Here is a 26,754-nt window from a genome sequence, read left to right as displayed (position 1 = left end):
CAAAATATATTTTAAATGAAAAGCATTTATCAGGTTTCAGAAATTAAGTCAATTTATCCTCAGATCTGAAATTGCATTTAAGTTTTAGCCAGACTTCTATTTGAATAAATTTTAAGTCTCCACTACTCCACTATATAAAAATAAAAGGAAACACAAATACTGCAGACTATTGAAAGATGTTTTAAAAAATGACAAAGCACCAAAAGCAATATGGTTCTCCATGGAGAAATGATATATTTTATGCTAAGTCTCTTAAAATCATAGGTGTTTGCAACTGGAGGCAAATGTTAGAAGGCAATTAATTCTTTGAGAGAATTGACAATTACTCAGCAGCATTTTAACAATTATTTTGAGATTTACGCAAGAGAACTTTAACACTAGGTGTAATATAGCCTCAACAATTAATGTGGAAGAAGCTGCTGTCTGTAAGGCAACTCAGAACACCTGTAAGACAAAACTGACAGGCGGATCTTCTGGGCAGCCCACAGGAAAACTCCTTTGGAGGGGGGAGGAAAAAGAGACTGAGTGAGATCTCAACTTCCAGAACATCCAGTTCTTCTGCTAATTTTGTTGTTAAAACTTAATTGTCCATGTACAGGAACACATGGAGAACCTTTGTAGTAGTGCTTTGCTGAGCAGAGCTGTTTCCTGCAGTGTCAGTACACAATTCAGCCGTACTAAGATTACAGTTGAGAGCACAGCAAATCCTTTAATTGTATAAGAGCATCAGATTAAGCAGTAACTTCCATGCAGTTCATTTGCTAGCTAGTAGTCTCTTCTCAGAAACAAATGTTTGCTAAGTACAGGGAAGGTGCCCTCCTTTCTCGCACCATGCATGCAAATACACATATGCACACATACACAAAAGGAGAGAAAAGAGGAGAGGAGGAGGGGAGGAAATGGTAGAGTTGGGAGTAACAGGAAGAAAACCTATTCTTTCCACCACAAGCACTAAAAACTTCTCTATTTTCCATCTGAACAAAATGTTGACCCAAATCCCTCTAAAGTAAGTGAAGAATCTCAATTTCTATTTGGTAACATATTTCAAAAGCTCAGATTCTCCAGCTGCAATGCAAAAGAGCAATACTTTTCAATTTCATTTACAAAAATTAATCTTACAAGAATTAATCTGTGCGGGGCCACAGGTCACACGTATTTAGAGACACCACAGACCTAGAAATTAAATGCAAATTAAAATAAAAATGGCTGCACTGGAAACGGTCATTTTTCTACTGAAATTGAAGTCCTGTAATTGCTACATAGGTTTTTGTTTTTTAAATTCTTCTAGGGCACAATGTGACCCGTTTTGACCTCCCAAACAAAAAAGGCAAGCTAGCCGCCTGTCTGATGGTTGAAAAGGAAATTTTAAAGAGCTTGATAAAGCTTAGAGTTTTGGGGAGCTCTGGGGTTGAAGAGGGGCATGATGAATTAGAGAAGTATTAACTGGAAGGGTCTCTGGCAATTGTGGCTTAAAAGCATCTTTGAGAATGACCAAGAGATGAGGACACAGCTATGAAATCACTGCAAATCACACCAGTTACAATGGAAACTGGGTTCTCCCCTTTGAAGCAAGGTTCTAGAGATGTAACTAGGTGAAATGACAAATCATCCTTGAGGTTGACTCCCTTGTTTAACTGTAACTGTCAGGCGGATATTCACCTTTCTGAAAGTAATTAATAGAAAAAGTGAGCACAGATGAATAAAGCTCAATACAGACAAGTAAGGCCACTTCTAGATGAGACTGTTCAGAGACAAAAAAGCAAGACTGTGAGAACACAAGATACTCTTGGGTCTCTGCCTGATTGTGATGTAGAACTCTTGTAAGATCTGCTTGTCTCTTTCTCCATACTGCAGGCCCATTTGTCCTGCCTTTCTTTAAAACAGAGATGTTCTAAAATATGATGACAATGGACACTACACCAAAACTCAAAGGAGCTAACCAGTAATTGACCAAAGGTGGAGCTGACTCACAGAGGTGCAGCATAAAGTGGATGCAACAGTGAAATTTATTTGGGGCTGTAGAATGTATGTTTTAAAACAACTGTATTCACGGTGATTCATCTTTATATTGTCATATTATCATTTAGTAAAACACCTTTCTAATCCAGTGATTCAAGTCAGGTATTTTCAAGGTATTTGACTTCTGGGAATGAACTAATCTTCAGCATGTTTGAAATGTAAATAAATAAAAAATGTGTACATGAAACTTATGCCAAAGATTAAAGGAGCTTAGGCTGGTATTCTAATATGGTAATTTCCAAAAGTTTATTTGTGAAGCATGCCCCTTTATTGGCCATTTGACATGAAAAACACTAAAACAATTTCTTTCCAAATCTCTTTTAAGTCTTCTTGCTAATTCAGATTGGCTCTCCTTTTCAGAATTCTTTGCTTTACTGGGTAACATTTTCTTCCCTTGGCAAAAGATATATTAATTGCTTAGTTTAGCCTTAGGAAGAGGAAAGAAAAAGGAAGAGATGACACTATCTGTGAGTATGTAGGGTCAGAGGAGCAGGATGTGAATAGGGCAAATGGAGCAATTTAACTACAGAATCATTGCTTCCTACAGAAGAAACCTTAGAGTCATTTTCTTCCCTTCCATTCCGACAGCTCTTAATACACTCAACGCAGTATGCTATAGCTCAAAAGCATGGGCTCTGAAGTTAGAATGAAGAAGGTTCAAATGAAATCTGACCCAATTATCGATTAGGAACAGAATTTTGGGCAAATTGTTTATGTCACTAAACCTCAGTACCTTTGGAAGAATTAAAACAACACATAAAAGTACTGGCTTCATAAATGTTAGTGAAACGATAGTAACAACAACAAAACATCACCAAAGCAAATTCCAAATTGGAAACTGGCTCGTTACTCATAGCCTCCATCTATAATCAACATAGACATCCTGCTTATAGCGATGTAAGCACATTTCCTCTCAGATGAACGCTATTATAATATGGATATATATTAATATATATCGATAAAGAGTAACAGAAAATTTTAAAAATAAAGAGGCGAAACATATACAATGGAAGGTTGTAGGCTTTTACCCCCAAATGTTTTCCCAATTCACTTCACTTACATCACTCGAGATCATCAGATCTCCCCATTCTGTGGATAACAGAGCTAACGTGTCTCAGGTACCTCACACAGGATTAAAATGGAAGACAACTCTACCCATACCTAGGAATTATACTTGCATTTTCTTACTTATTGCTCAACTTACGTTTGCTTCTGAAATACTGACTTCCTAGTTACCCTTTAAATCAACGTCCCAGAATGTGTAAATGTGGAACGTGTCAACCTAACTGGAGTTCAAGAAGCAAGCTTTGGCTTGACTGTATTGCATGGTACTTTTCTGTACACACGGCTGGGAGACATGTCATGGGTCTGTGTCACATTTTAAAAAATGCATCTGCAATGGTGGCAAACTGATGGCTATTTCCAAAAACTGAATGAACTAGCAAAAGCCAAAGTCATTTGGAAACATATGTTGAACATATAGTAGTGGTTAAAATGGGCCATATCATTTTTTGACCAAGATAAAAACTGACACTAATTCTCTTACACAACCCGCCAAGTGGCTCTAAAGCACTCTTTACTTCTCACCCACTTTTTCCACCCCAGAATAAATGGATAGGAAAGACTGTCCAATTTATTTCCTCTGTGGTCAGGTATCTCTAATCCAAATAGGTCTAAAAGCATTTGGAGCAATAGTGACAGGGCTGGAATGAGTATCCTGACCCTTAAGAATATAACCCTGAAGGATAACAATCATTTCAATCTGGATTTGTAAGTTCCTAAGATGTAGTTTGAAAATTAAAATTTTTCAAAAAATTATTTTATATTTCTAGGTTTGTATTTTACTGTAAATCTATACTGAGAGACACGTTGGGGGTAAAAGCTATGTGCTTAACTCTTGTTCTTTATCTTAACTGTGAACATCTTTATCAAGCAACCACATTTGGGAGGAATTATTGGGATTCTAGAGCTGAAAGAGACTCTGGAGAGTGCCTCATCTACTTGCCTCAATTTTAGATAAGAAAAACAGTACAACAAAAAGTGAAAAAACAAAAACAAAACACAGAGGTTACATAATTTTCCCAAGGAAACCTGGCCCAGTCAATAAGCCAGGTGTTCAGTACCTAAGCTTTCAACTCTAACTTTTGTCCTTGATAATCCAGTAATGCCCCAGCATTATAATTTTATATTAAGATAGAAAAAGAATTTATTGAAATATTTTTCATAAATTATTTAATTTACGTGACAACCCTACAAGGTAGGCATCATTACCCTCATCTTCCACGTGATTAAATGACTTGCCCGAGGTCATAAAGATAATAAATAGCAAACCCAAGATCCGAACCCGAGGTCTCACTGTAGAGCTGGAGTTCTGGAAATAATTCAGTGCTGCTCGCCACCCTGTGCATATGTGGAAAGACACTGATTTAGAAAACGGATCATGTTGTGTTTCCTTGTTACTCCTCGTCCAGTCTACAGGCTTTTACTGGTGAAAATACAAATCATTCTTGGCTTTTTTGACCCTGTGCAACACTCAGTTAGCCTATTTCCAGTTAGCCTATTTACTGTAGCTGTCTGAAAGTAATGGAATCGTTATCTTTTAAAAATTCTATAATTTGGAATTTTCCCTATTTTACATTGACCATCCCAGCCATTGATTAGCTTGAATCAATGAGTCTTACTCTATTTTAACACTGTCAGAATATTTTGGATCAGAAGGGAAGAGCATGAAAGCAAAAATAAGGCTTATACTCTCCATTCGCTTGGTCAGCTCTTTACCTCTCATGGCATAAAGGGAGATTATGAGCATAATTCCTGTTTGAGTAACAACTAATCGGAATTAATGAAATTCAAATTCACTGTTAGATTTAAGATATTATTACTAGATAGTATGTATTCGTTAGAAATAATTGAGGACACAAATATTTCTAAAGCTATTATTGAAAGATAAATAGAAACAATTAGGCTTCTCCAAGTCCTGATTATCTTTTTCTTTCTTTTTCTTCTTTTTGCTTAAAAAAAAACCCTGCTTGCTCAGACTGGTGACAAGAATGTTAATTTTAATTAATCCTTGCAATTAAGTATTAAAGGTGTCTCTTGCTGTCTCATAAGTTCCTAAGAAATAAATCCATATATCTCTCTGGCTCTACAATTTACCAGATAGAAGTTACTCAGTAATTTGGAACATACACATATGTTGATTTTAGGAATTAAAAGGAAAATAAACTTTCTGGGAATAGCCTGATGCTATTTAATTTTCTGGGTAAGTGAAGATCTTATGCAGAAAACATCTTTGTTTCTTCCTTCACTTTAAAAGTTTTCTTAGTAGGTTAGCAAACTTTCCTGTCCACCTGAGGCAGTGAGCACAGCCGAATCTTTCTTTTACAACTGGGTATTCTGTTGTCTCTGATAACTTTATCTTGTATAGGTTCAAAGATGCAGAAGATATGCAAAACTGAATGTAAATGACTCCTAGGCATTTAAAAAATGTTTAAAAACCCAAATAAGCAACCAAATAAACCAAAATATCTAATATTTATGTACACATATATGTGTATATGTGTGACTGCTGAATAATGGGGGAATGCTGGTTAACTGAGTATTCTAATTAATTGATATTCTGCTGTTTTATTGATACTAAAAATGTATTTATTCATTCATTCATTTATTCAACAAGTATTTCCTGAGAGCCTACCATAAGGCAGGAGTTTTTCCAGGTGTCTGAGATACACCAGTGACAAAAAAATGTCCTACCCTCATGGAGTTTACATTCTAGGAGGGGAAGAGAGAAAATAAGCATATATATAATAAATAAAGTATGTAATACGTTAGAAGATAACTGTTATGGGGGAAAATGGAGTAGGGTAAGGGAGAATCAGAGTTTAAGGGAGTTGAGTTACAATTTTAAATAGGGTGGTCAGGGTAGGTAGGCCTCATTGAAAAGATGACATCTGAGCAAAGAAATGACAGAGGTGAGATAGTGCAGCTACTGGGGGAAGGGCATCTGAGGCAAAGGGGATAGCAAAAGCAAAGAGCTGGGGTGGAATGATTCTAGGCCAGAGAGGCCAAAGTGGAGGGTGGAAGGGAGCGTAAGAATGGCAGGGACTGTGTGTGTGTGTGTGTGTGTGTGTGTGTGTGTGTGTGTGTGTGTGTGTGTGTGTGTGTGTGTGTGTGTGTGTGTGTGTGTGTGTGTGTGTGTGTGTGTGTGTGTGTCTGTCTGTGTGTGTGTGTGTGTGTGTGTGTGTCTGTGTGTGTGTGTGTGTTCGCAATAATGTAATGCATTAGAGCCTACTGTGATTGATATCCTCCCTTGACCTTGATTCCCTGTCAAGAGCCGATAATACCACTCACCTGAAAAACACTACGGTGGTGTCGCCACAGATCAAAATGGTGTCGCCACAGATCAAAATAAGGGTGCCATTACCAGAGAGCAAAGGCACTTTTTAAAAGCAAAGGGAACATTTGCACTTTTTAACTGCTGATCTCACTTCAAAGTGACAAATCAGGTCTATGAGGTAAGACAATGTGGTTGCCTCTACCTTATGGCTAGTATAACAGAATGAACCTGCTAGCCAAAGCCAGCCAGAAACAGCCTGAAAATAACCCTTCTCATTCCTGGTAGCTAAACCTCTTTCAGGGAATCCTGAGAAATCCCATGAGTTTTTACTTTTAAAGCTTACATATGACTACATTAAGTTCTTTTACTCAGTAAAAAGCTAGGTTTAAACATAAATGAATGAAGCACGTCTGGGAAGTGAATAATTACCATGTACATACACAAGACACTTGGATTCATTTGGATAGTCTAATTGTACTTAAGAAACACGTTTTTCAGAAAGGCACTCTTCTTTGGTAAATGACTGTCAATATGAAAATGCATGGCGTTAGTTATTTCAGCTAAAGCATGTCAAGAACTGAATAATCAAGCATTAGATTACAAAGTTTAAAAGTTAATACAGCAGCACAGAGTATTTGTATTAGTGCTTTAAGTAGATAAATTAAATAGAAACGTGTCTCTTAAACAGTCATTGAACAAGCAAGATGAGAAATAAATTGAGCTTCACATAGGCCTTTATGGCATCTAACAACTGTGTCTGTCAACAAATGGATCCTTTTCACTGTCAATTCAGCACACATTTTGCAGACCTTGGGTCTGCAATTATTTCATTTCCTTTCTTGGAAATGTAATTTCCACTTACTTTTGGAGAATAAAAGGCAGACAAAAGAAGGAAGGAGTTGCAGTATTTTCTGATTAAGATTATCTGTGTAAAATGGTAAAGGAAAAAAAAATCTATACACACACACTATAGCATTTCTCAGAAACTAAGTTGTCTCAGCCAAATTGCTTTTGTGTCTGGATACTGGTTCAAATGCAGCCAGACTGTTGGTGTCAAATTAGGTGCTAAACAAATTTAATAGGACAGACGAAGAATGAATATAGATCATTTTTCTGTTAGAACTGTTCAAATGACTCCAGTCAAAAGAAAGAAAACACATGACTGCAGGAGAAAATGTACTTTTTAAACACAATGAAATTAGATAAAACTGTAAATCAGCAAAGAAGGTCATTCATTCCAAAAGAGGGGAAAAAAGTTAATAGTACCAACAAGAGAAACGCAAGACTGGAAGAAAATACCAGTTGGCAAAAATAGATCTAAACTGAATTGCAACTTCATTTGTCCAGGCTTCACCTTTTAAACTAAGACAGGTACAGCTACAAAAAAGGGTTCTTTCTCCCCTGACAGAACGCAAAATCAAAGGTTTAATTAACCATGATTACAATATTTGCTGATCTGATTTGTCTCACCTCTTCCTTTTCTTTATGTGACAAACCAGCTGACATCCTGGCAAGAGAACTAAAGCAAAACTAGACTAATTTCAAAAAGAGCTTGCCATTGTTATAAAACAAACTGATCCTCCACCAGATCTGTCTGAAACACATTCAATAGCAGGATTAATTCTTTGTCAATCAAAGTGCCACTTTCAAGCCATATATAGGTAACTCTTTACATAGCGTGTTTTCAGTCTCAGAATAGGGCAATATTAAGGCACATCTTTGAGAATTAGAAAATAAGGCTGTAAAAACATACCCTTCAAAGTAAGTTTGAAGATCTAGTATCTTCTTTGGCTGCTCATGAACCATTAAGAGGGATGATCTAAGTATTTAATCTTGAAAGAATGATTAAGTGTCTTCTGAGGCTGAATAAGGATCATCCAAGTCAATTCTTTGTGTAGAAGAAGAATCTGATTTTACCAAACCAGCTTAGGGATGGAATTCTCTTTATACATGTCTGCTTTCCATCAGAATAAGACCTCTAAGCTAGGAGCCTGGAATCAAAAGTTGGCTCATCAAACAGAGGAAGAAGAGTATTTATTGGCTAACCAAATTGAAATCTCTATCTAAGGAGAAACAAAGCAAAGTAACACACAAATTAGTCATCACAGATTCTTCTACACACTACTTAGTAAAGAGCATCATTACTTACTGAAATGTAACCTTGGAACTTGTGCATCCTTCCAATTTACACGACCCTTCACCTGGCTCAGGTGTTGGGGGGGACGGGCTGTTGAATTCTGCCTCCAGAGTTTTCTTGTTCAAGGCTGTTTTTGTTACACTGGATACAGAACCCAACACTGGCATGGATTTGGACTCTGAGGTGGCTAATATTCCAGTTGGACCTTAAAACCAAACACATACCTCAAGTTTAATAATTCTGTTCGATGCTTATTAATATGGTACTGAAAAACAGATGAGCTGAAAATCCCTCAGGAAGTGAAAAGGCCAAGTTTTGTTAAAATTTCAAGAGCATGCTGGAAAATGCTCCTATTAGAAATCTGCTCTGCTTTGGTGGTACTCCTGCTTTTCAGGACCACGCTGAGAAATTGTGTACAGACCTTTAACAAACTCTAAAACCCCAGGCCACGGTTTCCTCAACTGACCAGAGTCCTTTAGTAATACTGGAACTGTGAAGTCTTTACTTCTCACAGAGCATGGCTTTCTGACAGCTCTACTTGAATCATTTGGCCTCTCAAGAGTTAATTCTTTCCAAAACTCAGCTCTGATTTTAAACAGAAAATGGAATGATGTCAAAAAGCTCTTTTTAAAAGGCTCATGAAGGCTTCCTGAGCCTTAAATAGCTTTTATGAACATTTTCATTTTAATGTGATTGAGAAGTAAGTGGGTTTATTTCCTATTAAAATACAGACACAGGATTATAAAAATTAAGTGGCAAAGAGTTTGGCTGTTTACCTTTTGGACTTTTCTGCTCTTTGGGTAGGATCAGAAAACTGTAATAGGGCTTGTTACTACAATTATGGGCACATCAGTCTAAAACTTCTATGCATTGAAGCTAAGCTCCATCATTACTTTTTTTCTATCTTCAGTTAGGAAGATACTATCCTAGACAGTTTTTTCAAAGCAAGACTCTAGTATGTCTTTCTTGAAACTTCAGAAGGAATCCTTTTAAAACGAAGCAATTTATGAAATGTCACGAATGTACAAATAAAATTAGAACGTCTAAAAAAATAAGCTAGAGAACAACCCTGAAAGGTGAGGCTAAAAAAAAAGCAAAACTTGGGCTTCCCTGGTGGCGCAGTGGTTGAGGGTCCGCCTGCCGATGCAGGGGACACGGGTTCGTGCCCCGGTCCAGGAAGATCCCGCATGCCGCGGAGCGGCTGGGCCCGTGGGCCATGGCGGCTGAGCCTGCGCGTCCGGAGCCTGTGCTCCGGGGCGGGAGGGGTCGCGGCAGTGAGAGGCCCACATACCGCAAAAAAAAAAAAAAAAAAAAAGAAAAAAAAAAGAAAAACTTGGGACTCTCTATATCCTTAAGAAATGTCAGATCATCTCCTAAAATGGAAAGGACTGGTGGGTACAATCCAAAATGCTAGCTAATCCTTGATTATTAATATTAGGCTTTGGAATTTTATTCTTACATTTGTATATGAATGTGTCTGATGCAGTATAACAAACATATGAACTCCAAAAATGATGTTATAATTTGAAAAACCTATCTAAGAGGGGCTGGGAAATTGTGCAGCCATTCTGTTACTGCAGCTCCTCTAGACTTACTCCACGTGGGAGACACAGATCCTCCCTGGTCTGGTAGAAAGCCTCAGCTCACAAAGCATCAGTGTCTGCCTTTCTCATTTATTTCTTCTGTACCGTCTGAGCAGACAAATTTGTGACATTATAGAATATTCTGGTTCAAAAGGCCCTTCCCTCCTGCCTGTGACAAGCCTCACGCTGCATGGGGATGTCGGGGTAAAGAGAAAAGGGCAGAAAGATCAAGAAAGTTCATTCCTCAAAGTATAAATATGAAGCTGAACGTAAGATGTGCTTCAGAGCAGCTCTGCTCAGCCCTTGGGTAACTGTTGACTGCAATACTATAGATAGCTTTAAACAATCTGTCCTTGTAGAAAAGCAAGATCTGTTTCTGAATACACACCAACGCCTGCTGCTGTTCTGCAACTGAAGCCAATTCAAAAGGAGGGAGAGTGGGTGAGCTGAGCCAGAGCTGTTATTTTTCTTACATACAAAAAGAAATAAAGAAAAATGCCTAATGTTTAAGATGATGATGATGATGAACACTATTATTATTGCATCCTATTTAAGCAGCCCAATGTTTTCCAAGAGGCACTTGCTGCTCTTAGAAATGTCAGTTTTGTAGCCCACAGTCTAGGTAAATCAAGGAAATACCAGTTAGCCCCGTAAGAAAAATTCTAAAGAAAAAGGTGTTTCTGTGGCCCCTAAGGGAGATACTAACTTGGGATATGAGTTCTGCCAACCTCAGGCTGCCTCTGCCTCAATTATGATGCTTCCTTTCTCCACTTTGTAATCTCACCTTTAGCCTTTCCATAACCCTTTGTGTGCAGAAGAAAAAAATCTCAGAGATTCAAATGCACCTGAGGAACAAACCTATCAAACTTCTCTCTGTAATTTGCTCCCGCTATGCAGTTGTGCTACTTTAGCATCTTATTTGCCCCCTGGAATTTTCATTTTCTCATTCCATGACCTTTATAAAAAGATTACATAGTAAATACCTCTGCCAGTTTGATGCTTGCAAAACATTTGAACCATGTAAAAAAAATAAGTTATTTCTTTTACTAGATGATAGAGTTTGTAAGTTTGTGTCCTCTCTATCCCCCCACACACCCTTTTTTTTTTTTTTTTTTTGGCTTTGGCTACTAGGGAGCTCAAAAGAAAATTTCTGCTCATTTACAAGTCACTCCCTTCAGTATGTTTCCTCTCCATCCTGCCAATTACACAGTTCTTATTTCTCTATCCAAATATTAATGATTCTATTGAATATGTATCTCTTATTCTAACTTCCCTCAAATGATACCTTGAATATTTGTATACTGGTGGAATATAATCAGTAAAATGAAAGAGTCTCACCATGTCCATAAAATGTGTTCCTACCTTTCTCCACACTTTGAAATACTCAAATCTTCATATTGACTAAAATAAAAATGTTTCCTCATTTCTCCCATGGAAAACTAACTCTGAAATAGTGAGTGCTGCAAGTTTGACTAAGTGAGTGAAGAAAGAATGTTTCTGGAGGAACAAAAAGGTCAGTGGCAAAATACAAAATGTAAATGACAGAGCGCAAAAATGGCATTCACAAAGTCCTAAAAATTAATGAAAACTACATGAATACTTTCAGGATGAAATGCTGGAAAAGTCACAGCACTAACTCACAAGTGAATAACAATTCATTATGTAGGCTGGTAAATTCTTGTAAAGCGAACATAAGGGGGAAAAAAGTTTCTTATGGCATCCCTTAGTTTTCCTGAGAGTTGGTTATTTGGGCGTGGGGTGGTGGTAATTCTTACAGGATACTAACAGCAGAATTTCTAGAACAAACTGAATGGCTAATTTTTTTTTTTTAAAGAAGGGCACAAAGTCTTCACCTTTTTATAAAAACGGTTTGGCTGATATTATGCTGCTCCTGGTTCAAGGAACCAATTTACTCCATTGAGTAAATCCCTACATGAAAGCTAGAGCTTGATTATCAAAAACCCAAATCCTTAATATTCTAGCAATTTAAACTTGATAGACATGACAACAATGCAAATTTAAACTGTTACAATAGACTAATTGGAGTTGATTGAACAGAGTCTAAAAGATTCAGTACATTAGCTGTGGTTGCTATTAATTTTAGTTTAGGGGAGTTTTTCAAAAGCAGCCTCCTGGCAACAAGGGGAAAACCTCATAAAGGTTTCTGCTAATTCCCATGATCAAGCTGATGGAAAAAAAACTGAAGACATACAAAGTGAGTTCTGAAACACACTTTGAAGTCTAACACACGCATATCATGATACCAATGCAAACTGTGATCTCAAGATGCTCAGATGGTCATTTATAGTTGATGACAGAGCTGGACTTTCTCATTCACTTGATTCACAGGCAGGGACAATAAACTAAATGGATATGAAAAATAAAGACGATTTCTTTGCATTTGTAACTGATTTGTAATTACGACTATTATTACTAACTATTGTGCTCTTTGTTCCAGGCACAGTGCTAAGCAATTTTTATATATTGAAATATATTGACTTAATCCTTAGAATAATCCTATGAGGTGGTGCTTTTATTATCCTCATTTTATAGATGAAGAAATTGAGGCACAGAGAGGTTGAGTAATTTGCTTAAAGGGCAAGCAGTAAACTGCAAAGCTAGGATTCAAACTCATGCCTTCTGGTTCCGGAGCCTTTACTCAATGCTACATTGTTGCCAAAGTCCATCCCGGATGTCTTTACCAAAGGGCATCTTGCCTTAAGCAAACAAGATCCATAAAAGCCTGATTCCCTACAAATAAATAAACATACCAATAAATAAAAATACATAAGCACCCTTATGAGATACCCATTAAGTACCTTTGCCATCCAATACTTCTCATTCACATAAAAAAATTTAATAATAATTTTTAAAAGATCATTTTATGTTAAAGAGACACTTAAAGGAAGATGCTTCAGAGGGGAAGAGTAGAACCGTGGAAAATTCAAACCAGCTTACTACTGCTATCTGCTTCTGTTGTCAACTTTCTGCGACGCAAAATCCTTTCTAACTCAGTTTCACTGTTTTCAATGTGAAGGGATTTTAAGCTTCTTGAACTAGTGGATTTGTTAAGTGTCCCCTAAAGTGAAAACAAAACAAAAACAAAAACAAAAAGGTTAATGTCTTAATACAATACACAAAAGAATATAAAAGTCAAACCACCAAAACATTACCAGAATTTGAATGGAATTAGGAACTAAAATGAATTTGCTATATATGTATTTTTAATGTGCATATCTTTAACACACAGTGTTGGATCATTTAAGAAGATGCTACTGATGATGTAAGATGTTAGCTTTCGTAGCAAAAGAACAGCACAAGAATACCTCTTGATGGGCTAACTATATGAAATTCAGTGGTGGGAAGGTACTTGCACATTGATGATTAAGATTCTGATGTGTGTTGGTCGACCACGCGGAGAAGAAAACAGATATACTGAACTCACCTTAGAAGGTTATCTTGACATGGCAGCCATGAGTTACTGACCCAAATCCTTGCGGCACTGAAAAATGTGGCCGATTCTTCAGAGAGAATGACCCTGGCCGCACACCTGGTGACAAGGCGTGCTGCCGAAGGAAGCACATAACGCTCTCCGGCGGCCTAACCCAGGAGGTGCTACGCTGAGCACACCTCGCTTCTCTGTGAAAGAGCAAAGGCTACAGTCTACAGGGAGGCAAGGAAGGGCCGGCGCCGTAATCCCACACTCCTGAACAGAGGAGGCAGTGAATGAATGGATTACTCAGCACCCGGAAGACACTGAAGGAAACAAGAGATGCCATAAAGCTGTGCTCCTGCTGAAAGGCGTACTGACTTTCAAGAGGACAGAGGAAGACCCAGGCAATGCTCCCCTGCCCTGGCTCCTCCAGGAAGTATGTTATGGAGGGAGAGCTACGGTCTTCTATCTCCATTACCAGCCAAGTGTTCGTACAGAACACTGGGTGACACACTTCTTCGTAGATTTAAGGGGTAAGGATTTAGCACCCCACCATTACAAGTGGTCCATTTTCTTTTCTAAGAAATGCCCCCTATTTCTTTGAAAGAGCCCTCCTCAGCTGTGCCGCAGGCTTAGGGGGGAATAAAAACCCAGCTGAACCACAATCTTTTGATCAGAGAAAATCAGAACCTCAAGTCAGGTATAACTTGCCAGACTTCAGGCCAGAGTCGGAAGGCAGGCTTTGTCCACCCAGGCTAACAAGTAGGCCAGCCTTTGTCACTTCAGCTCACTATGGGCTTCCCTGAACGCTGCTCCCTGCCCCTGCCAACTCCTTGAACGATTCTAAGAATCCTACTAGCTAAAATGGTAACTCATGTTTCTTCTTTAACCTATAAAACAAAAAAAGTAGCTTGTAAAATTAGGTAGTTACAAATCTCACATGATTTAGGTTATTATGTTGGTTCGGTTAGAAAGGTGTTTTTCTCCCTAACTGCACAAAGTTATAGAAAAGCAGTCTGTTGCTGGGAAAACTGACCAACAAGATTAGGACATTATATTCCTCTGCTGTCAGCTAGCTAACCAAAACTGATGTGTAAAATTCTTAAGGCTCGTATTTTAATCAGGCATCTGATACTTTCCCCCGGAAGAACCTCTACTTTGGATTTATTGCAAAAATTCATAAAATACATTAAAGGAAAATCATATTACATGTAACACTATAATAGCTTATTCTATAATTTAAAAAATTAGATGATTTCTTTATTTAACAGTTAACAATGCAGATCTGTACCCACTCATCAAAGAGGTATATAGTAAGGTAGGATTAACACTGATAAGGTAACGAAAACAGAACTAAAACCAATTCAGATAAATTTTTTTTAATGCATTAGAAAAACTATTCCCAAATCATTTGTGTTTATAATTTTTAAAAAGTTCTATCATTTGTGAACAGAAAAACTTATGGCCCTTACTAAAATCACTCAAACTACCAGACTGTTTGAACATCAAGGACATTCTGTGTGATTTTCCCAATGGCTAGAGTTAATTCAAGAAAAAGATATGTGTCTGTGTATGTGTGTATGTACATGTACATACACATATACCTTCCAAGGATATCTTTTATTGAAGAATTTACCTTTCACAAGAGTCTCTATTTTTGTTTGGATAACCGCATTACTTCCCCAAACTCCTGACTGTGGTGAGCTATCCTCTCATCGCACCTGATACTGAAGGAATTCATTTTCCAAGTTCTAATCCTTGAATTCCCAATTTTTTTCTCCATTCACTGACCAAGGCGGTTGACTAGGTTAGTATAGGAGCAAACTTTAAATATGGAGGCAATTATGGAGGAAAGGTTTCTGTATGGATCTCAACCGACGTGATAAAGGAGCTCAGCTAATGAAGTACCAAGACTGTCTTAATTATCTACTTATATTATAATCATAAAATTAGAGAAATCACAAATCACCACGTGGTACATACAATTCCTTCACTTCACAGAAAAGAGAATCCTATAAATCAGTGATCCTCAGCGTTTTGGGCCAGGTCCCACAGTAAGTCAGTGATAGGGCTGGACCTTGAACTTAACTTTTCTAATTTCTATTTCTACTCCAAACCGCTTTCATCATTTAACAGTCTTAATCCCCATGTTAGATAAATGTTCATAATACCAACAACTCTAATTGTCAGGGAACAAAATTAACTATTCAACAATTCCTGGGTAATTTGAAAAACTGAAGATGTTCAAAAAAGACCTAAAAGTGAATTTTTAAAAAGTTGTTCTTGTCTCTTTGATTTAGAGGCAACTGAACTTGAGAAGAGACTTTCTGATTTATTTCTGTTGATTTATTCTTTGGAAATACCCATTTCCACTTAGAGTGGCTTTTAAATGGCTGGTGTGGCTCAAGAGGTTTGCGAAACCTAAAAAAAAAGAAACCCTTGTGTGACTATGAGAAATAGCTATATATTTTTTATCCACAAAATACACAACTTTAAAAATTAAGTGTAAATAGACTTGGAAGAATAAGTTCAGTCAACATTGAGACTTTAAAAATTGGCTTGAAAAGTGTACAACTCAAAAGACAGTGAGGTTTTCCAACTCCCCCAAACACGAGATGTGTTTTCTACCCATGTGCTAAGTTTCAGCAGTAGGCTTACAACTCAGGTCACTTTCATTGCAGTAAAAACACCCCCAGACTGAGTTCATTCCTGGTTTCTGTTTTGCAGTAGAACTGAACACAGAGCTTCTTGGTTTCTTGGCATCTCTTGGTACAGGTGCTCACTTTCCACTTCAGTACACAATCTGTAGACTTTTTATGTTCTTTTCATGTTTGTTTCTCACATGCCACAACTGTGAGGTTCGTGTCATGTACTTTGCTGGGTACTAAATTCTGATAATACTAATAGTCTGAACTCCAGCAAGAAGCACCAATAGAGCCCCATCTGATAGGGGCTTCCTTTCTCTCCTAAAAGAAGTATGGTTTATTGGCCCCAAGTGACTGGGAGTTACAAGTGATCCATCATCCCTCAAGGGAAACGTCTGTGGTAGTAGTGGAAAGTTGCCATTTGGCACAGAAGAGTACGGGAGAGCATCGTGAGTTCCACTTTAAAAAAATTTAATGCAAAGAATAACAGCTATTAGTGATACACATTAATGCCATGTAAAGTAGAGAAATCTAATGATAAATCCAGGACAAAAGAGGATGAGGGCAATTTGAAGAAAAGAAAGATGTTTTGACAATTTTTATAATTTGTTAAGTTATTCCACAAAAATCTGTTCACAAATTTCTCTCCTTGAAGTGGCACAAAACTATAGTGAGTATGATTGTATAGTGAACATGATCTTTAAAAGCAATGCTGTGATTTTCAGTAAACTTGCTACCAACCAGCATTATCAGCAAGTGGGGTAACCTGGGTAATCAAATATCATATGTATCTCATGTAGATGTCTGATTTTTCAAATAAACCTGACTTAAAAAACAAACAGTGAAGTTTACTCTTTCACTGAGGATCAGAACTATGACCCTAGAACCTCCAAATGCCCCTGGGGGCATTTTCATGAACAAAAATTAGCATTACAATGTAGAGACAACAAAAAGGACTGTCATAGGGCATTCTCCTTAACAGAACACTGGATAACAAAATTTTCTCACCAAAGAATCCATGAGATAATAACTACATACTTTTTCCATGGTTTTAATACTTTATTCTGTAGGTAGACCACTACTGTTAGCCAGTGCTACATACCTCTCTTTAGTATTAATTCCACTCACCTAAAAACTATAGCAAACTAATTAAGCCATTCCGAGTTAAGTCTACTGTTTCATGCTTGATGAAAATAATTTTGTTTACCACAATTATGTGGATGTCTGCATGCAATGCATAATTAGCACAGTAACAACGAACATGGGAATATTAGCTCTACCTCCGCCCCCATGTTTGTTGACTTACTGTGCATAATAACTGGTATTGAGACTGTAACAAGATCTGAGAATAAAGCTCTTAGTATCCAAAACATTTTCTAAGTGAGGCATTTGTCTCCGACAGAAACTGTCAGACAGGGCAGTACTCATTTATTTTGTTGGCAAAATCTCATACTTTGTAAAGAAGAAATATGACTAGAGATGGGCATTAAGCATGTTCTCTAACGGATGTGAATTACTTTTAGAAAATGAAATTCGTAACATAAAGAAAGGAACTTCTATTATCCAAATTTATCATGACTTTTCAAAACTGTGAGAAAAGCAGACTATGACTCTGATGCTAAAATATTTGGGGAGAATCTCTGATTTATATTTAGGTGCCAAGAATTCCACTTTCATGCCCCAAAGTTAAGCACTATCCATGTGAGAGACTACTATACAATATACTATTATTTACTACCTTTATCGTAGATTTACTTATAAATAAATCTACTGTAATCTATGTATAGATTTACTTATAACATTATTTACTATATTTATATTTATAATATATCTACTATATAAGCATGTACTGATCCTCACATCTGGCCAGACACTTTATCTTCAAGTTGTAATACAAGTATTGGAGAACAAGAACAGGAAACAATGATTTGCGGGAAAGTGTACCCATTCTTTTAGAATAGAAACAGCAGAGTACTGACTCATTATTAACACACCCAATGGAGGAGTCCACAGCACAGTCAAGTAAACTATCAAAAGTAATGAGGCTTACTGTAAATGGAAATCAAATATATCAAAACCAATTATTCATAACAGTAGATTTTTAAAATATTCTTCCATTTTCCCATTAACTAAATAATAAACTGAGATCTATTCTTACCAGTATTCCTTTTAGTTCATTCACTGCACTTTCAGAGCCTTTTGAAGATTCTGGCTACAATTGTAAAAAAGAAGAAAAATGACTGAGTAATTCAGTTTTAAGATACCCAACAAAGACTTTTACATGGCAAAGAGTTGGTGGCTTATATTGACTACATTTTTTAAATTAGGTTTATGTCTTACGGTTAGTAAAAAATATTAGACATGCTAATGCTCCCAAGGAGCAGTTAAATAGAAAATTAGGTAAGAGCCAAGCTACCATCTTCTACACATCATTTTGTTACCTACTATCATCTTATGTAGAAAGATCTGGTAAACATTAAATTTCAAAGATTTAATTCCAAATTATTCAGAACATTTTACAATAAACTCTTCTTCACTCTCATTGCTGGACTTGAGCCAGCAAACGAGGACTAGGAAGGCAGGAGTGCAGAGCAGAAAGCAAGCAACAGGGCAGAGCACCTCTCAGCTCCGTCAGCTCCAGGCCAAGGCCAGCTTACAGAGGACTGGCACGTCTAGTTTCATGAATTTCACAACCGGGATCACAGGAGAATGTTAGCATCACCAGCTACCAGAGTAGTAAAAGACCTCAGAGGGCGTGCAGTCCAAGTACTTCATCTTACTTATGAGGAAAGTTACACTTTGAGGAATTCTGTATTTGAGTCAGGTGTCTTGATTACAAGCCCAGTTCTCATCTGGCTACACCACGAACAAAATAATTTGAAATGAAATTCTGGGTAATACCTGCCTGCCCCATAATACCACAGTCTTTGTGGACCCCTCAATGAAAAGATGGCTGAAAAAAAACCCTCTGATCTTCCCTGTACCACTTCCTTTCACAAAGGAGATGAAGAGAAAACCTACAAGACACAGTGAAAGGAATCACTCAGGCCTCTCATTCCTAGAAAAGAGGCAAGGCTAATCTTTCATCAAGAGATGGGAGGTGATTAATGGCAACCTATAATTCTTTCCTCTCAAAAGATAATAAAAGAATAAGATCCTATTCCAATTTTTAAAAACGTACAGTTAGAAAAAGTGAGAGAGAGGTTTGCTGCTCATGTACAAATTAAACTAAGGTGTTCAACTTTCATAGCCTCCGTTTTCTGTGAAATACACATGCCATCAGTGGCAGTCACAAGTGCCAGTCAAAAGCTCTAAGACACTAATTTTAACCACACCAGCACCACCACCAACATCAAGGAATTTAGTAATACGCAGTTAAATTAGTACTCTCAAGGCAGGCTTGACTTCTGTAGGTAAGCTGTTCGGTGACATGTTACGACTTCTGAACAAACACCCTGCCTAAAGGCATACTCAAAAGTGCTGCTATGCCACTCAAGTTGCCCTCTGACTGCACAAGCCTTTTCAAAGCCTGGACTGCATACTCTCATAACTGGTGACATTTCAGGAAAGTACTGATGGTACTGGGGGAAGAAGTCTGCACTGAGGCATGCAGTGACCATTTGTTTTAAAGGTTACTGACCAGGTCATTCACCACTATATCTACACAGTTTTAATGATTAAGAGCAAAAAAACCCAAAACAAAACAGTTGTCCACTGATCCTTGTTCAGCTGTCCTCCAGATTTTGAACTGACATTAAATAATGTGTAACTGTTGAAAGAGTCACGGCAAGAAAGAAAAAGGACAAAGTGATATAACGAAAATGAAAGTACATACAGAACACTTACGATTTAAGAAGTTTTCAACATTTTTCTTTCTAAACTAATTTTGTTTCTTTTACGACACTGCATTTTTCTCTAGTAATAATTTGGTTTTGCTATTCTTTCCAAACTAGTTGTGACATGAAAGCCATAAAAATGTATTATTTTCTAAGGTTCTACTTAGACCCTTCATTTTAAAGTGGTTTCACATTTTACTCTATTTGACCCTAACAACAACCGTGTGAGCCAGAGAGGGTATCTTATGGAGAAGAAGCCCAGGAAGCTGGGTGATAGTGCAAGGACCCGACTCCAACAACAGTGCTCTTCACTCACTCATCAGACACTGGCACTGAAAGAGCTGTGCCCAACTATCTACACGCTCAGCTTCTCGTCCAGTTCTACATTCTGCCCATTTGCTTTCAGAGCTCTAGCACAAGACTGAATTACTCTCCACAGCTGGCTGAAGCTTCCATTTCCCTAGATGTGAATCTTCTCTTGGCGTGGAATGCTCGTTCCCTCTTCCCAACCCCCTTTCCCTGGACAGCCCACACCACGGCCATTCCTGCCTTGTCCAGTTATCTTGTTTGCCTGTGACAAAGTGGCAACTTTAAAAGCCCAGGTGAATTTCTAGTGAATAGTCATGACACTTGGGGACACTGAAGTAGCTGAAGAAGGGCATCCTTGAGAGTAAGAAAGGACCATAAAGTTTGGTTTAAAGGAAGAGGAAAAAGAAAGAGAAGCAATCTGCTGCTACCTTATTAGAGTGAGGAAGGAAAAAACATTTTTCAAGAAAAATGTCAAAAACTCTACTATTGAGTCTATTTAAATGGGACAGATATACAAGGGGAAGGAAAAGCTCTGAACTAGACACTAGGTACTTCCACAGACCCTGGAGCTCACTGTGGTCTAGCTTAGAAGACAGCTGATGATACAGATACACAAGTTTTTCCTTGAAGTGATCGGGAATAGGTCTGTGAAATTAATGGAAACAATCTTATAAACCTCACTATTTTTCAAAAGTTGTCTTAGGTCTGCTACGGTATATGATGTGATCCCCACACTCAGATTCCCCTCCCCCACGCACTAAAACAGAAGCCTCGGGAAGGTAAGGATCTTTGTGCCTTGTTTACTGCTTTACTCCCGGTGCCTAAAACAGTACCTGGCACATAGTAGATACTCAATAAATACTTGTTGAATTACACACAAGCACCAGGAATTGATGAAAATAAAGGGCGTGCTAATTGTTACTTGTTTGGTATAACAGTTCATATCAATGTCCCTCTCAAGGAGACGGCAGCACCCTGCAACCACAGGACTTACTTTCTGTAGTGACCTAGGTTTCCTATGGGTCAGAGTCCTTCTGAAAAGTGCTTATATGAAGCAAAGGCTTTTACGGCACATTAGACTTAACCCAAGATTTGACAGTCAATTCTGATGCAGCTTTCATCAGATTTCAAAATTTTACGTTAAAAAAAAGAAACATCAGGGGAAAAAAGCATTTAGTCATTCCATACCTTTGCCTTGGGTCTAGCTGTCTGATTAACTGGTCTGAGATGAACTCCCTTTTTAATTCTGTCCATCATCTCTTCAACTGCTTGCCTCTTCAGGTCTGTGACTTCTTCAGCTATTCAAAGAACACACACATAAATCACCTTATGTTACAAGAAAACTACTTCCTATTTCTGGTAACTTAGAAAGACTGCACTATGTAATTAACCACAGTCATTTTTCAGACAGAGTCACAAAACACCAATAATTTACTAAGGTTAACAGCTCCCAGGTAGCAATATTTTTTTAATAAAAATCTTTTAATAAGAGATTTGCTTTGAGAAATAAGAGTTATAAAATTTAAGGTCTAATTTGTAGCCTGGAAATCAGTATTGGCTCATCTATGTTAAACAAAGTACATTTTGTTCCGTTTGTCAGCATAATAATAGACCTGAATTTCTCCAGGTCTTTAAAAACCTAATTTTGTACCTAACTCCAAATAACCATTCACTTTTGTCTCAAAGATGTTTTTGTAACTTATAGTACAACCTATGTCAAAGAAATCCAACCAAAGCAGGAATAACTATCAAAAAGCCCATTTGAAAATAAAAGATCAAAGAGATTTTTTTACCTCCTGGAAGAAATCCACAGTCAAAAGATGAGCAGCAAATAGATAAAAATTATTTTTAAATTGCCATCTTTTGTTTAGGAATCATATGGGAAGGAAACATTTAACCAAACCTTTTTCAAGTCTTTTAAAATTGTCAATGTTAAAAGAAAACATACATCCAGAAATGACTGCAGTTAAGTAATTAAATGTGATAAAAAATTTCAACTGTCTATTGTTTAATCTTTACACTCTTTGGCTGCAAAAACAATAAAGCTGTTGAAATATGTATCAACTAGATGAATGCAACTGAGGTGAGCTGAGACCTGTTGGTCAGAAGAGTGAAATCTGTCTCTTGCACAACAGCTTAACCAAAAGCACCAAATCATTCTGGAACGTTTATCACCATTAATGCAGCTCTAGATCTTGTGTTTACCTCCAGCTAACTCACTGTATCCAATACATTCAAGTTTAAATATCTCATAAAGACCCTCCAACAGACTCCACGTTGTGGGGCAGGCATATGGTAGGCATTCAGCAAGCATCTACCTACTGACTGACTTGTTAAAGTTCGAGCTTTAAATGGCTATCAATAGTTTTACTATTTGAGCAGAAACAATTAAACCTCAAAAGAATGGCTTCTAAATGGAGGCAATCACAACTATATCCCCCAGCTAATTCACAGTCGTGTCAGGCTTTGCGCTAAGGAGGCCGAAATCATGGCTTCTTTTACTGCAATATGGCAGACTTCACTCTAATCCTGGTTAGCTATTCCTCTTATACATGCTGAGGGGAGCAACTTAGAGAATCCAGAGGCTCCATTATCCTCCACTCTGCAACATCACAGTGATGGGATCACTGCTATATTCATCATATAACCTAGGTTTTCTAATACAGTCCTGATTTCAAATAGTGTTGTCATCCTCAGAAGCCACTGAAATGCTGGGAATTCAAATTTCTCAATATCCAAACAGCATTTTTCAGTTCCAGAAGTCAAAAGAGTATCTTTTGTGAGGCAACATGGGAGACATGGCACCAAGGTCAGAACTCATCCACCAATAAACGAAAAGACAACAAAGCTGTGGGTTGATCAACTATGTGCCCTTAAGCAGTATTTTCTAAGGCAACCTCTGCTGATGGCTCAGAAACATGTTCAACAAGGGAACAGACAAGAAAATTACTATGAACAGAGATTCACTCATTCATTCATTCACCGACTCACTTATTCAATATCTGAATACCTATTATGCATTACATGGTACTTTTGCTGACCGTTTTCAAAATCAGAGGAAATAAGACACAGATCTGTCATTCATACCCATACCTGGTATGGGTATGGAATTTACTCCAGGGAATTTAAAAAAATCTTCAAAACCCATTCGATTTTCAGAAAGGCTGCCATTTTGAGTAAGACTTGGGAAGAGCTGCATGGCAACAGGAACATCGCCTACAAACAGATTAGCACTCTGTAAGGAACGACTAAAACTCAATTAAATGCACAAAACAAAAACTAATTAAGGCAGACAGATGGAGAATTATGGTCAACACCATTCAAGTCTGCTGCAGCATCTAACACAACAGGAATTTAAAGTAGTTTCTTATTTTTGCTTGCCAGAATCACAGTGATAATTCAGAGAAGTGCCACTATCTGTATTGTGTACAGATTATAAACCAGGCTCATAAAATTTTCTCAGTCTTTTTCAAACGTAAAGGCTTAATTGGTCTTAAGGAAAAGAAATCACTCTTATCAGATTCCCTACTCAGGCACAACACAAGGGCAATGGCTAGGTTAGCTACACAAGCTTTCTCTCTCACCGACCCTGTTTTTGAACTAGCAAAATGCAATCTATACGAACTTCTGAACTATTAAGCAGTTCTAACAAACCTGCAAGAATCACCTACAGAGAGCTCATGGTATGTTTTGTGATTCTTTTCTGCAATCACGCAGTTGGTAATTGTTTCACAAAAGCATGTAATCAGGGGGACAACAGAAATATGCAGGATACTGGAGATTAAAGAAGAGGGACAAAGGAAGACAAGGGGTCTAATGTTATTGAACTGCCACAGGAAAATAAAATCAAATGTTCTTTGAGTTAGTGCTTCCAGGTCAGTCTTGGATCAGAAAGCTATATGTAATCAATTGAGGCTTAAATTTTAAGAGCCACTTGAAAAATAAGTTAGTTCCTCAAAAAAAAAAAAAAAGACCCACAGGCAAAACCATCACCTTATTGCTCAATAAAACCTTTTGGTATTACCTAGAGGAAACTAAAATGAATTTTTAAATGTCACAGGTTTACTTTTCTCTTTCAATAACATTTTTTAAAAGGCATTAAAGAAAATCTTATGGCACTGTGATGCACAAAATTTCTAAAGAACATATCATAGTTGAATAAGTTTGGATTTGACCTACAGTCATAAAGTTAAGAAAATTTCCTTAACTACAATGATCACAAGAGCCTGCTGAATGAGGACTTCTGCCCTTCAGGGTGACTGGTACCATGCCTTTTTTTTTTTCTTTTAGGTAACATTCTGAATATTTTCTATGTCATGGGCACTACTCTAAATGCTTTACATGTTGTGAGACTCATAATTCTCAAAACAACTCTATGAAATAGGAACTATTATTCCCATTCTACAGATTAGCAAACTGAGGTAAGAAAATATCAACAAATTAATGACCTAAATATATGATAAACAGCAGGCATACCTCTCAAATCTCAGAACTTGTCCAATAAATGCATTCTTATCAAAATTAGAGTTATTAACTGCAAAGTATGTAATGATTTCTTGTGTTTAGATCTTAAAACTACTTCTAAAATATTTCACAGACCTTCCCTACAATCAAGCTTTTTAAGAGTCATAACCCAACAATAAAAGTTTCTCCATTCATAAGCTCTGAAAAACATACCAACTGTATAGCAAAAGCCATCATACGATGCTAATATAAGAAAACACTGTGATAGCAAGACTGGTTCCCATGTTATAAATGCAAACTCCAAAGTGTCTCAGATGACCCCAATATTGATGCTCTACATTCATTCATCATGTCTTTAATCGCTGTTGATCCACTCAACAACTATTTTTTAGTGTGAATGATTAACAAAACACTATAAACTACCTTGCCAGACAGAGCAAAGTACGGCTATGGTACCTATCATTTAAGGCAGTATGATTTTAGGGCGGCCCCAGTTTAAAAATCTCCTGATCAACTTCTGTGTCTGTAACTACTTAGATTCCCAAAGTAACAATTCAATAGCTCAAGGATGAGGGGGAAAATGCTGCCACATTTCATGAATTGTAAATGAAATATCATTTTCATAAGGAAAACTGCATGGTTTCTAATACTGGGAGTTAATAAGTTCTAGAACACATCTTTTTAAATTTAAGGGTGCTGTTGAGGTTGATAAGCTAATAATGTAATTTACTGAGAAGGGGAATTTATTTTATTCTGACTGCCTTCTTGACCCTCTAAGACTTAACCAGTTTTCCCAAAACAAGACCGAAACAAACAAAATTTTAATCTTAATTACAGTGTCAGGGGAGGCTTAACAGCCAGTAACCCAAGAGCAGGGCTGCCCTGCAAATCACCAAAGGCAGGACTTCGAAATCCTGCAATGCCTTGGCAAAGCAGAATTTGCCTTTTAGCTGCATTACAAGGGGCTGTAGGAGGCAGGGGCAGAAAGTCAGTTCATACAGATGATAAAATCAAACAGCTTTCGTTTGTAATGGCGCTGCAAGGTTCTTGCTAAGAAGAAAAGACCAAGTCTAAACTTTGATTCATTCAATATGCATGAAAGCTGTGGGAGGCTGCAGAGAGAAGTAAACCCTCACAGAGCCTGCAATCTGTTCGGAGGAGAGATGTGGAAATAACCCCAACACCAGAGCAGAGGCTGGGGGGTGGGACATTAAATCCTCACAGTAACAAAATTTGAAGTAAACTGCTATAGCAACACAGTAATGAGCCATTCATTCTGGATTATTAATACTCATAAATAAAGGAAGAGGAGGAAGAGACTGGGAACACACCAGACAATATGCTGAAACCTGAATGGGAGACATGGAATCAGAACAGTACCTTGCTAGAGGACGGGCAGGAGGGCAATTCTGGAATGAGGAAAGACAGGAGCAAATGCACAGAAGGCTTAGACGTAAGGGGCCAGCCATAAGGTGAAACAGATGTAATGAGAAATGAGGCTAGAGTAAAGGCAGAGAACCACCTCTAAGCAGACAGGGTTTGAGATTCTATTCTGAGGCAGGGAGAAGCACAGAAATGGGATAAGATGTAGGACAACATAATGAGACCTGGCGTCTGAGAACACGGCACTGCAGAGGTATGAAAATGGCTGGGGCGGGGCAAGGAGACCCGGAGGCAGGAAAAGGGGGCCAAGAAGTTTGCACCCATTTGGGCTTGAACCAGGCTAACCTACCATGCTCCATAAGTAAAACAGGTTGAACAAACACTGCTGAGTTTAATTTGGGTTCTATGGTCCTCAGGCATAAAGGCCCAAGATCTGGGGCCAGCATTTCAAGCTTCTGCTCTCAGTGTGGGTCCACATCAAACTGCCCACAGCTCTGTGCACTGACTCTGCACCTACCCACCTGGGGCCTCTGCTCAGCAGCAAACCTCTTCTCTCTCCATCCCCATCTCTTCCTATTATCCTCAGCTTCTCCCTCTCCAAAGAATCAC

The 26,754-nt window shown here is 37.8% G+C and overlaps 1 protein-coding gene across 8 annotated transcripts in view; it reads right to left on the bottom strand.

Moving 5' to 3' along the window:
• SHTN1 (shootin 1) overlaps window positions 1-26,754 on the bottom strand; it is a 104,281-nt gene that overhangs the window by 10,177 nt on the left and 67,350 nt on the right. For 3 of the 8 annotated variants that reach the window (XM_030839381.3, XM_030839378.3, XM_030839379.3), the window contains 4 exons: window positions 21,487-21,596; window positions 18,312-18,365; window positions 13,034-13,154; window positions 8,505-8,697 (listed from right to left, as the gene is read on the bottom strand). In XM_030839381.3, coding sequence (XP_030695241.1) covers window positions 8,505-8,697; window positions 13,034-13,154; window positions 18,312-18,365; window positions 21,487-21,596 — 478 coding nt within the window. The other 5 variants (XM_060286354.2, XM_070043902.1, XM_060286355.2 and 2 more) reach the window with 5 other exon arrangements.

The sequence above is a fragment of the Globicephala melas genome, chromosome 16 (assembly GCF_963455315.2).
Source record: "Globicephala melas chromosome 16, mGloMel1.2, whole genome shotgun sequence".
Classification (NCBI taxonomy): Eukaryota; Metazoa; Chordata; class Mammalia; order Artiodactyla; family Delphinidae; genus Globicephala; species Globicephala melas.
This window is presented reverse-complemented; position numbering and strand designations above follow the sequence as displayed.